This window comes from Mus pahari, chromosome 15 (genome assembly GCF_900095145.1).
Source record: "Mus pahari chromosome 15, PAHARI_EIJ_v1.1, whole genome shotgun sequence".
Classification (NCBI taxonomy): Eukaryota; Metazoa; Chordata; class Mammalia; order Rodentia; family Muridae; genus Mus; species Mus pahari.
In genome coordinates this window covers 75,396,122-75,409,331 of record NC_034604.1, presented here as the reverse complement: position 1 = coordinate 75,409,331, position 13,210 = coordinate 75,396,122, and the positions used below count along the sequence as shown (strand labels likewise).

The following is a 13,210-nucleotide window of genomic DNA, read 5'->3' as shown; positions in this document are numbered from 1 at the left end:
GGGTGGGTGGGTGGATGGATGCATGGATGGATGGGTGGATGTATGGATGGGTGGGTGGATGGATGGGTTGGGTTGGGTGGATGGATGGGTGGTTGGATGGATGGGTGGGTGTGACTTTGCCTCATTTGCTCATGGAAGGTGGATGGACAAGTCAAAAGACAACTGCTTCCATCACTGTGCAAACACCTTTCAGCCTGTCCTTCAGTTATCCAGCTATCCTCAAGTCTGCTTGCTGTCTGTCCAGTGTGAGCAGGATTTATTTTGAAGTCAGGAAGCATTAAGAAGGTCGGGTTCAGTGCTGTCGTGGTGCTGTGGGCTGTGGTCCTCTTGTCAGGATAAAGGTCGGGTGGCTGTTTTGTTGTACTGTCTCTGAGAGGTAGAGGTGGCTTTTCTTTCCCTAGTTCTCTTGTGACAAAGAAAAGCCTTTCTCTTTTCAGAAGGTAGCATATTTATTCACACTAGCATGTTCATCCCACTGATGTGACAGTGTACCTCAGATTAACAACCTAAAACCAGGAGAGAGTTATTTTTATCAGTTTCAGAGATTTCAGTCCATGACTTGCTAGGTCTGTTGCTTTGGGGCCTGTGACTTGGCATAGGATTATCCTGGGGGCACATGTGGTGGAAGAAAGTACATCTTGTGCCTTGTGGCATCTGTGGGAGGAAGGAGAGTTGAAGGTTCCTGTTTCCCCTACAAGGGCACGCCCTCAATGACTGTAGTCTCTAAATGAGTCCTTCCCAGGAAAGTTCTACCAGTCACCAATAGTGTCACAGAATGGAAGCCAGTCCTTTAGAATATAGGATGTTTAAGATCCAGTCATTCACAGGTAGTAGAGTCAAGCTGATGAAAGTGTAATCTCTCATTAAGATAAATCATATTTGTTTATACTTTGTACGAAAGTTGGTTATTAGTGAGGCATGGAAGTTTAGTCTGTAATCCCAACACTTGGAGGCTGAGCTAAGAGGATCATGAGTTTGAGACAAGCTTAACCACCATAGCAAATGCCAGTCTAACTTTAGCTTACTAGACCTATACTCTGTCTTAAACAACGATAGTTTGTATAAAATAAGCACATACTTAAACATATCTGTTCCAACGACTTATACTTTCTCTGTTTCAAATGAATACAATTGATTACTTGTAGTTTTTCTCTTAAAACTGCATTAGAACATTTATATCTTTGATATTATTAAGTCATCTTATACTTATTAATAGATGTTCATATATTCTTGCTTTATATTTCTGGTCGTTTTAGGCAACTCGTTTGCTTCCAGAGTCATCTCAAGAGGATCTGGACCTACAAGCACAAGGCCCCCAGTTCCTGGAGGACAGTGAGGGCCAGAGCAGGCGCTCTTACAGGTACTCACTCACAGACCCAGCTCCTCAGGGAGGCTGAGTGCCCTCTTACAGGGACTCACTCACAGACCCAGCTCCTCAGGGAGGCTGAGTGCCCTCTTACAGGGACTCACTCANAGACCCAGCTCCTCAGGGAGGCTGAGTGCTGACTGTACACCTGCAATCGCTAAGTGCTTTGCAACTCAGTTTTCTTGGGCTATGAAATAGGCTTTGTTATCACCCCCAGTTTATAAGGCATCCAAACAGTTGTTCTCCATATGCTCGTTTAATGATTACACTAAATGCTTTGTGTCCTCCTGAGTTATAGCATTTATCAATTTCAAAATAACACATTTGAAATTACTAATATCCTGTCCAGAACTTGATCTAGCAGTTAATTGTCCTTGCCTCTGTTGTTTACTGCTCATTGTATTCGCTGAGTGTGGGGCAGTGCCATGGTTTACCCAAGAACACTGACCCCTGGTGAGCATGCTGAAGCAACTTTCTTCTCTTGTATCACCTGGTATCTGGGATCTGCTCAGTAATGGTCTTTGAGTGAGCAGGGCCTGAGTTCTCTGTGTTTCATTTCTAGGTGTGACTATTGCAACAAAGGTTTCAAGAAGTCCAGTCATTTGAAGCAGCATGTGCGCTCACACACAGGGGAGAAACCCTATAAGTGCAAGCTCTGTGGGCGTGGCTTTGTCTCCTCTGGTGTCCTCAAGTCCCACGAGAAGACACATACAGGTTACTGTTTTTGTCCTGTAGAAATCATGACTTATCTCTTTTCGTGTTCTAGCCTTATTGATATAACCTACATCATTCAGTTCACTCACAGTTGTTTCAGCCTGTCTACAGAGTGCTGAAAGCACCACCCTCTACTCTTACTTAGTGTGTTTTTATTGGCATCCACAAGAAAGTCTAGACCTTTTATCATTAACTCCCTTATTCTCTTAGTACTACCAACTATAAATTATCCTTGATCTAGCTCTGCCTTTGTAGATATTGTTGTAGTTACTGCCCATGAGTGAGCTCATAGATAGTCTGTAGTGGTCATATTCTTTCACTTAATACAGTGCATTGTTCAGAGCTCATCTGTATTGTAGCATGTATTAATACTACCATCTTTTTTATGATCCATAATATTTCATTATATAGACAAAGCAAGTTTAATTTTCATATTTATTAGATCTATTATTTGACTTGTATGAATATGGATTTGGCTTTCTCATCAAGGAATACAATTTCTGGGCCTTAAGAATAACCCTTTTTGGGGCTGGAGAGATGGCTCAGTGGCTAAGAGCATCGACTGAGTTAAAATCCCAGGAACCACATGGTGGCTCACAACCATCCATAACAAGATCTGATGTCCTCTTCTGGAGTGTCTGAAGATCTGAAGATAGCTACAGTGTACTTACATATAATAAATAAATCTCAAAAAAAAAAAAGAAAGACTAACCCTTTTCGGGCTGGGAATGACTCTAGGGATGGTGATTATTGGAGGACCCAGCATGTGCAAAACCCTGGGTTCAAACACACAAGTAAATCCACTTGTAAACTTGGCTGTTCAGTATAGACTGGGTCTTAAGTAGCATGCTGTCCAGCACACGGATGAAGGTCTGACTTCCACATCCTGACAGGACACCAAACTGTGTGTTTTCTTGCTCACCATTCCTGGGTGGGTGGCTGTCACTTGTTGGGATTTGGTTTGTGAATTCCAGTGGTCCATGGTGTCTTCCTGTGTACTGTCCATTCTTATCATTCTCCCATTCAAAGTTAGGCTGATGGCCTTACTATTATCAGTGTGGTAAATCTTTTAAAAACAGCATGGCCATTTATGACTTGGACCTTTAGCAGATATATGGTTTGTGATTAGATTATAATTACCCACTGAACACAACCCATTTAATATATTTACACATTTAACATCAATGTGTATTCTGAATGCAGCCTTTTAGAACAGCCTGTGGATGAGTCTGCTGGTGACTGGGCGTGGTTTTAAGGGCTGTTGACACATTGGTTCTGGGATAGTGGTACGTAGGAAGGACAGACAGTCCAGGAGGCAGGGAGAATTCATTTATTGAGGGAAGGCAGGGTGTGGTAGGTGCTTCTTCTGAGGCACTGTTGTCAGACAGGGCCATCTTGGTTTGCTGTGAGCAGCGTCTTCTCAGGGCTGTTTATTGTAGGAGAGAATGGAATCAGACATGCTCTGTTAGTGTCTGTGTTTCAAGCACTATTCAGTCAAAATCTCATAACCTGTAAGTCACTTATACTTTGCTGTTACAAGTTTGTTTGTCCTTGAGTGCCTGTGATTTCAAGACTTCCTCTGACGTGTTCTTTTCTATTGATGTAGGTGTCAAGGCATTCAGCTGCAGCATCTGCAATGCATCTTTCACCACCAATGGGAGCCTCACGCGGCACATGGCCACACACATGAGCATGAAGCCTTACAAGTGTCCATTCTGTGAAGAGGGCTTTCGCACTGCGGTCCACTGTAGGAAACACATGAAGAGACACCAAGCAGTTTCGTCTGCAGCTGCAGCAGCTGCAGAGACAGAGGGAGGAGGTAGTTTCTGCTTTGGATTGAAACTTTAATGGTCAAATGTCAGTTTAGTTATAACTTATAAATCTATTTGAATTTTTAATTTAAGAATTATTATGAATGAGAATGACTTGTGGAGGCTCTGCCAGTACCTGACAAATACAGAAGTGGATGCTCACAGTCATCCATTGAACAGAGCACAGGGTTCCCAATGAAGGAGCTAGAGAAAGTACCCAAGGAGCTGAAGGGGTTTGCAGCCCCATAGGAGGAACAACAATATAAAGTAAACAGTACCCACAGTGCTCCCTGGGACTAAACCACCAATCAAAGAAAACACATGGTGGGACTCGTGTGTCTAGCTGCTTATGTAGCAGAGGATGGCCTAGTCAGCCATCAATGGGAAGAGAGGCCCTGGGTCTTTCGAAGATTATATGCCCCAGTACAGGGGAATGCCAGGACCAGGAAGTGGGAGTGGGTGGGTTGGTGAGCAGGGCGGGGAGAAGAGGGTATAGGGGGTTTTCAGAGAGGAAACTAGGAAAGGAGGTAACATTTGAAATGTAAATAAAGAAAATATCTAATAAAAAAATGGTTTGTGTATGTGGGTGCACTGCCAGGGCACATGCATGGATGTCAGAGGACACATGTGGACTTGCTTTTCCCCTTCCGCCTTCACGGGGCCCTGGGAATTGAACCTGAGTTGCATCACGTAGCACACATCACATCTTGTGCAGCAGGACGTTTACCTGCCTCTGAGAAGCCTCTAAATATACATTAATATAGCTGTAATCTCTCTCTCTCTCTCTCTCTGTGCGTGTGTGCGCACATGCGTGAATGAAGCTTTATTTTCTGAGTGTGGCAGCGTGCATGCCCTCTGAGAAAATGTCCAGAGACTCACAGTGAAGACAAAGACAGTGTGGGGCTTTCCAACCTCTGCTCTGACGGAGCTTTCTGTTGAGCGTTGAGCGTATGCTCTGGCCATTGTACTCAGGAGCACTGTGTAGTGCTCTCTCAGCTGTGCCGCTGTGCTGTAAGTGCAGCCCGTCACTTTCACTCCCTCGGCTGAGCTGTGGACAAATCTATCTGCACCAGATGCATACATGCAGTTGTGTTTTGTGATGTGTGCTACGTGATGCAGTAAAGCACACATGTACAACATGCCTGGATGTTGTGATTACCATGTGCTGTGCATCAAGGCAGAGCTTACTTTTCATTTCCCCTGAAATTGTAGAGCGACCTGTGAGAGTCCTTCTGGCCAGGGTGTGCTCAGTACCACATTGCAGTATCTCTAATTCATACTAGGCCCCACAGTTTGAGAGACTTACCTTGTTTCCTACCAGATATTACACCTGTTAATTTGTCCAGCTCCCTCACCCTGAGCTTATTGCTCAATGCTCACTCTTCTGCTCAGTCAGGGTTTCCTTTTAGTAAACCACAGATGAAATTGGAGTTAGAATGTGCATGCTGTATTTCCACAGGTGAGAGCAGCATGGTCATGTTAATGAGTGCAGTTCTTACACAGCCATGCAGTGTCCGTGTGTGTGTGTGTGTGTGTGTGTGTGTGTGTGTGTGTGTGTGTGTGTGATTTTTGCTTGTGTTGTAGCTGGTGATGTTATTTTTTTAATTTTTTTATTAGATATTTTCTTCATTTATATTTCAAATGCTGTCCCCTTTCCTAGTTTCCGAAAATACCCTATACCTTCTTCCTGCCCTGCTTCCCTACCCACGCACTCCCGCTTCCTGGCCCTGGCATTCCCCTATACTGGGGGCATATGATCTTCACAAGACCAAGGGCCTCTCCTCCCATTGATGGCTGACTAGGCCATCCTCTGCTACATATGCAACTAGAGACACAGCTCTGGGGGCTACTGGCTAGTTCATATTGTTGTTCCTCCCATAGGGTTGCAGACCCCTTTAGCTCCTTGGGTACTTTCTCTAGGTCCTTCGTTGAGGGCTCTGTGTTCCATCCAATAGATGACTGTTAGCATCCACTTCTGTATTTGCCAGGCACTGGCATCTCTTGTTTTTGAATGGTACTGCCCAGTGTCAGATCCGTGCCATGTAAGGTGTTTTGGTCAGCCCTCTCAGAGATGCAATCTGCTGAGGAATTCCCTGTTTTCTGTCCAGTTGTTTATCCTGTTACTTGCTTGCAGTCATCTATGGATGAGGTTACAGGTCAGGCTGTAGGACCACTCTGGTACTACATTCAAAGGACAGTAGTGTACATTTGTCTTATAGTTTGAAAGGGAACCTTCACAGTTTGCCTAAACCACTTTAAAATTTGCAAAAGCCTTGACTTGGGTGTTGCAAAGCTTCCTTGGTCGGCTTCTTTAGTAGACAGTTTTGAGACCTCTGGCCTTCTGTGCTTCAAGGAGTAGATCCATCTGGTAGGGCTTAGTGTGGCCCTGGTTTCCAGCAGTCACAGTCTGCAGTGAGCTGTGGTGAACCATGAAAAGCAAGTCTTTTAGATGCCCAGACGTACTCCTCAGACCCTGGTGTGCGTGCAGTGCCCACTGATGAGCTAGCATGAGTAGGCTCAAGGCCAGTGCTAGGATTTCTTAGCAGTTAAGAAGGCATAGATTCCAAAGTCAATGCTAGGATTGCTGCGTGGCCTTCCCTTCCCTTAGCTCTTTGTCACACTGCTTCATGTTTACGGACACTGTGATGTGTCTTGTTTGCCTGCCGTGCATGCTCTTAGCTAGAGAAGAAGAGTCATGCATTGTTTGCTCTGCTCACCCCGGTGCTTGTGGTGTGATTTAGTTCCTTCTTGGCTGGCACGGTTGGCTATGGCCTTACATGCACCGTCTTCTATTCTTGCTAATTTTATTATCTTTTCCTTTTTTTTTTTTTTTTTTTTTTTTTTTTTTTTCACAAAAAAGAACATATGTTTTTTGGGAAAAAAGATTTTTTTTTTTTTTTTTTTTTTTGGTTTTTCGAGACAGGGTTTCTCTGTGTATCCTTGGCTGTCCTGGAACTCACTTTGAAGACCAGGCTGGCCTCGAACTCAGAATCCACCTGCCTCTGCCTCTGCCTCTGCCTCCCGAGTGCTGGGATTAAAGGCCTGCACCACCACGCCCGGCTTATCTTTTCCTTTTTTCAGGACTAGTTTTATATTGATCTTTATATATTTTGGTTATTTAAAATTTCAGCACAGTTCTCTCCATGTTTTACCTCTGTGTGGGTGGGGGCACTGTCTATAGCTTGCTTAAATCTTTCAGACCTTACAAGTGTATTATGGAGTTTTTATGTGTAGGTTTTTCTAGAAATTTTGTGAGTAGATGTTGAGTTTCCTGACTCTGTCTTCCATGACGGATCTCTTTTCCCACCCCTCTCCTGTTTTCTGTCTGGTCCATCTTTTTTCTGAATATCAATCTGGTTGTTTTTCCCATTTTCTGATTGGAGTTAACTCTGTTCACTTCCCTGCTTCTGTAGGGTTTACCTGTTTGAGTCCTGACTGTGCTTTGTTCACACACACACACACACACACACACACACACACACACACACACACTGCACGTGGAGTGCAGCTGTGTGACAGAAGTCTCTGTGCTCTCACCTCAGTAGCTCTCTTCCCTTCATGTCTGCGGGTGCTGCTGGCAGCTTTTTTCCTGGGTTTTTGTTGTTGTTGTTGTTGTTATTATTGTTATTGTTTCCTTTTGTTTTTGTTTTTGTTTTTTGTCTTTCTTTGAGACAGGGTTTCTCTGTGTAGCCTTGCCTGTCCTGGAACTCACTCTGTAGACCAGGCTGGCCTTGAATTCACGGAGCTCCACCTGCCTCTGCCTCCTGAGTGCTGGCATTAAAAGCATGCACACCACCCCTGACTACTCTTAGAGTTGTGTTGCAGTTTGGTGGGCTCAAGATGCTGGAATATATCCCCGTAATGAGAGGATATTTGTGTGTGCGCGTGTGTGTGCGTGCGTGTGTGATTTCTAAAGTTTCTTCTCTCCATTCATTCTCTTTAATTCGGGGTTCTGTGTTGTTTTATTAAGTTGGTCACTGATTTTTGAGCATCTGGTTTTATTCACCTAGTAATCGGTTCTGGCCTGTAATCGCACAAAGTCTGTAAGTTCTGGCTTTGTGGGCTGTGGTGCTTGTTAAGCTCCTGCTGGCCCTGTAGCTGGCAGAAGCCAGCCTTATCCACAATGACCTCTTCTGATGCCTCTCTTGATTGCCTTCCTTCTTCCTGGACGGATGAGTTCTCATTAGCCCCAAATGGAAAAGCAGCTGTTTGCTGCCTGAAATGTTGCTTACTAACTCTAACCTTACATGCTTCATTTTCTTTTGTTGAAACTTGATTTTTATTGTTGACTTTGTACCCTTTTTCTTATAGACACATGTGTGGAGGAAGATGAAGAAAATTCTGAGAGAAGTGCATCAAGAAAGCCTCGTCCTGAGGTCATTACTTTCACAGAGGAGGAGACAGCCCAGTTAGCCAAAATTCAGCCCCAGGAGAGTGCTACAGTGTCTGAGAAGGTCCTGGTGCAGTCGGCTGCAGAAAAGGACCGCATCAGTGAGATGAAGGATAAGCAGGCGGAGCTTGAGGCTGAGCCCAAGCATGCCAACTGTTGCACATATTGTCCGAAGAGCTTCAAGAAGCCCAGCGACCTCGTGAGGTGAGGCTGCTGCTCTTTCCTGCAGCTCTTGCAGACTTGAGCGTGTACTTCAGTGCCTTTCACACTAGTGTGGGAAGTCACCTGTGTGGGTGTGGTTCTAAGCCTGCATCACCGTAGTGAGCTCATGTAGAACAGTCCAAGGGACTACACTGCCTATGCATTTTCTGTGATTGTGTTCGAAAATGAGCCAACTTAATTGAGGAGCACAGAGTGCTTGTCTGTGTCAGGCATTGATGACCAGCAGATACCTTCTACCGAGGACTGGGCATCAGGGTGAGAACACAGGGCAGACTAGTGACCAGCAGCTGTCACAGTCAAGCAGCTGACTGATGATATGCAGGATGGACTGTGGCAGAGTGGTGAGGAACCTGGGACCCTGCCGTAATGAGGGTTCCATTGCTGTGAAGAGACACCATGATCCCAGCACCTCTTACAAAGTCAGCATTTGATTGGAGCTGGCTTACAGTTTCAGAGGTTTAGTTCATTATCATGTCGGGAAGCACGCAGCATGCAGGCAGACATGGTGCTGGAGAAGGAGCTGGGAGTTCTCCATCCAGATCACAGGGAGCCGGGAATGAACTGGCTTGAGCTTCTGAGACCTCAAAGCCTGCCCCACAATGACTTCTTTCAAGAAAGCATACCTCCTGGGGCTGGTGAGATGGCTCAACGGGTAAGAGCACCCGACTGCTCTTCCGAAGGTCCTGAGTTCAAATCCCAGCAACCACATGGTGGCTCACAACCATCCATAACAAGATCTGACTCTCTATTCTGGAGTGTCTGAAGACAGCTACAGTGTACTTACATATAAAAAATAAAAAAATCTTTTAAAAAAAAAAAAAAAAAAAAAAGAAAGCACACGTCCTCCAACAAGGCCACACCTCCTCCAAGGCCACACCTCCTAATAGTGCCAAGCATTCACACATGTGAGTCTCTGGGGCCATTCCTAGTCAGTCATCACAGACCCTGAACTCAAGGGAAGATGGAGGAGCTCCAGGGCTGTGCAGGGTGGGAAGAGATAAGCCATACCAGATGCCATTATCCAGTTTGCAGTCAGGACACTAAGCTCGGCTCCGGGAAGGACTGGAGCCAGCAGGTAAGGCTCATCAAGCACCTCAGCACCCGCAGAGCTGTAAGTCTGCAGACAGGACATGTGTGTGGACTGCACCTCAGCACCCGCAGGGCTGTAAGTCTGCAGACAGGACGTGTGTGTGTGGACTGCACGGGCTGTTCAAAAGCAAAGCTTCAAGTTTAAAATACATATGTAGTTAAAAATAAAATCCCTTAATTAGAAATGCTTTTTTAATAGGCATGTTAGAATCCATACTGGAGAAAAGCCATATAAGTGTGATGAATGTGGAAAGAGCTTTACTGTGAAGTCCACTCTAGATTGTCACGTGAAGACCCACACAGGTAAGGAACGGCTCCTCAGCACTGCAGATGCCTGAGGGTGTGTCTTAATGCTTTTTGCACAAATGTTTCAAAATTATAGAGAACTCAAAATTAGGAGGCATGAAAATATAGACGTAAAAGGGTTATTTATTTATTATTATTATTTTATTTCTATGTAAGGGAAATGGTTTAACTCTTTGAATGGGGCAGGGGTAAAAATCTGAAAATTCAAATTATAAATTATTGCTGTTCTTATTCAGCCTTTACTCTTCTTTCACAAGGTTCCCTGCTAGTCTCATTTGGGCCAATGAGAGTCATTTTGTAGATGTTTGGAAATTCTCTTTGACATTTGCTAGATCATATCATCTTTTTATGTGAGGAGAAAAATGTACCAAGGGGAAAACTATTTCTCGTTTTCTTGGCTCTTTTCATCATGTGATTTGAGGATCTGAAAATGAGTTGTATTTAAAAAGCACAAACCTTTGTTCTTTGAGTTCTGCAGTTGTAAGGCATCTTCTCCAAGCCACAACGTGGGCCCTGTGTGCCGTGAGGCTGATGACAGCAGGTCCTCCCAGCTTCATGGGGTCAGGGCCCTGTGTGCTGTGAGGCTGATGACAGGACAGTCCTCCCAACTTCCTGGGGTCAGGGCCCTGTGTGCCGTGAAGCTAATGGCAGCACGGTCCTCCCAGCTCCATGAGGCTAGTACTTGTACTAAGTTGTGACTATCTGGAAGTGTGTTTGCATGTAGGAGTGTAAGGAACTCTCCATCGCTCCATTGTCCACTAGGGTGTGGTATCAAGTTCCATATTCCAAAAGTTTGGATCATAAGATTGAACAAATATCTACAGATGGCCTTTCGTACATTCTCTCCTGATGGAGTATTATTGGCCACTAGACAGGAATGAACTCATCTATTAAGAGTTTCTCAGACAGTTTCCTGTTGCTTCATCAGGTTCCCAGTGTCTGTCCCTTATGCTGTACTATAAACTTGCTGAGGGTACAGGGCTAGTTGTGCCCGGCTTGCTTCCAAGTCTCATACGCTGTGGTGACAAGCTAGGTGCCTGGTGGTGTTCCTGTGGTTAGCAAAGCTGTTCTAGCCTCAGCTGGGATAGCAGTACAGCTTAGGCTACATAGATAAGAAAGGTGTCTTCTCCCTCGGCAGACCTCAGAGCAGCATAGGATCACAGATTTACTGTAACCTCCGAGTCTGCCTCATCATTCCTGGCAAAAAGCAATACTTATTTCCTAGGTGGCTGATCCTGAGTTCTCCCAGGGCAATCACTGTCCATGGCATTTGTGCCTTGGTGGCTTTTATTATGTGGCTGATTATGAGAAGATCCAGAGGGGTGGTGCACAGCACTAGACACAGGGCCTGCCTGAGGGCGCAGGGTTTTCCTTGTGCACATTCCTCCAGGTGGAATATGATTTCAGAACACAGTCTCAGAGGGTTGAGGGAATACTAACTGCAGACCATAGACTGTGTGAGTCAGTTTCCTCTGTTACCTGTTGTCATAGCATTCTTGGTTGAGAGCCTAATGTACTTTGCTATCTGAAGTCAGGGCAGTGTGTCCATACTGTCTGTGAGCTTCAATTGTCACTAGCTCCTGCTTATTCTTCCTGCTGTTCTTTTAGGCCAGAAGCTGTTCAGCTGCCATGTCTGCAGCAACGCCTTCTCCACAAAGGGAAGTCTGAAGGTGCACATGCGTCTGCACACAGGAGCAAAGCCTTTCAAATGCCCTCACTGTGAGCTGCGCTTCCGGACTTCTGGGCGAAGGAAGACTCATATGCAGTTTCATTACAAATCAGACCCAAAGAAGGCCAGGAAGCCTGTCACACGAAGCTCATCCGAAAGTCTCCAGTCTGTGAACCTTCTCAACTCCTCTTCCACTGACCCAAATGTGTTCATTATGAACAACTCTGTTCTAACAGGGCAGTTTGATCAGAATATGCTTCAGCCGGGCTTGGTCGGCCAAACTATCCTTCCTGCCTCTGTCTCAGGTAGGAAACCAACTCGTGCCATCTCCTCTGTTCCCATAGCAAGACACTCTGAGCCTGTCCCTCAGAAGGCAGCAGGGACAGCTGAGTTCCCCTTTCTTCTCCCACTGTATTTGCTTTAGTACGTGTACTTTGTTAAGCTTCTGTTCAGTGTGTCTAACCACACTTCCTACCCAGTCAGCATTCTCAGGACTTTAATCTAGTGGAGTTACCCTGTTGTTAGTGTTTGCACATGCGTGAACAGTATTACATGTACACCACTGTGTTGGCATGCTATAAGTAAGGGCCATAGTTCTTTCCCCTGTTTAACATCCTGTGGGTCTTCTCTTCCTGCGTCTCTCTCCTTGGGGCATGAGAGAGCCAGACGGCCACTCATTAGCTGCTGTTATATTAAACTGTGGACTAGTCGGTAGTCTTTTGTTAGTCTCTTTTCTGCTGTTTGAAATGGGTAAGATTATTTCACAGTGGCTATTTTGTTATAGTCAGATAATGCAGATGTATCTGTAGTAAGAATAATTGTATTCCATAATATGACATAACCCGTAAAATGTTTGTGTTCTAAAATCTCTGTGGAAAAAGCGAATCCTATCAGATGGAAAGCATTTCCAGTATTAAATTGAGTTCTTTTGTTTCTCGTTCTCTGGCCAGCTGGTGGGGACTTGACAGTATCTTTGACTGACGGAAGTCTGGCTACTCTGGAAGGTATCCAGTTACAGCTGGCTGCGAACTTGGTTGGACCAAATGTTCAGATTTCTGGGATCGATGCCTCCAGCATCAACAATATCACATTGCAGGTATGGTGGCTCCATGGGTTTCTGTGCTGTGACAGTGTCTAAACTGCACGTGGCAGAGCACTTTGACCTGGAGAATCTGTTGCTTTGCAGATTGATCCGAGCATCTTGCAGCAAACACTACAGCAGGGCAGCCTGCTTGCTCAGCCAATCACAGGCGAGTCTGGCACAGCCTCCCAGAACAGTTCTCTTCAGACATCAGACAGCACCATCCCAGCCAGCGTCGTCATCCAGCCTCTCTCAGGCCTGTCCTTACAGCCCACAGTGACATCTGCCAATCTGACCATTGGCCCACTGTCTGAACAGGACTCCGTGCTGACCACCAGCAGCAGCGGTAAGTGCCAGTGCTTTCTGACTGTAAAACCTGGGAGTTCATTTTGTTGCTCATGGTAACATGGGTGGTTTTAGATTAGTGCAGTGATATTTTTCATTTCTTTGTAAAGCTTAACAACAAAGCATAAATCCTCCCGTGCCCATGTTTTCAGAGGTGATCATTCAGTATGTCCACTTTACTGTTACTGGAACACTATGCTCACCGGCCTTTGATTTC

At 45.2% G+C, this 13,210-nt stretch overlaps 1 protein-coding gene across 2 annotated transcripts in view; it reads left to right on the top strand.

The window, feature by feature from the left end:
* Znf236 (zinc finger protein 236) overlaps positions 1-13,210 on the top strand; it is a 104,978-nt gene that overhangs the window by 66,312 nt on the left and 25,456 nt on the right. For both annotated transcript variants that reach the window (XM_021214523.2, XM_029546912.1), the window contains exons 17-24: positions 1,257-1,360; positions 1,929-2,080; positions 3,687-3,899; positions 8,203-8,485; positions 9,792-9,895; positions 11,507-11,872; positions 12,518-12,663; positions 12,754-12,994. In XM_021214523.2, the coding sequence (XP_021070182.1) occupies positions 1,257-1,360; positions 1,929-2,080; positions 3,687-3,899; positions 8,203-8,485; positions 9,792-9,895; positions 11,507-11,872; positions 12,518-12,663; positions 12,754-12,994 (1,609 nt within the window). The remainder of the gene's footprint in view (positions 1-1,256; positions 1,361-1,928; positions 2,081-3,686; positions 3,900-8,202; positions 8,486-9,791; positions 9,896-11,506; positions 11,873-12,517; positions 12,664-12,753; positions 12,995-13,210) is intronic.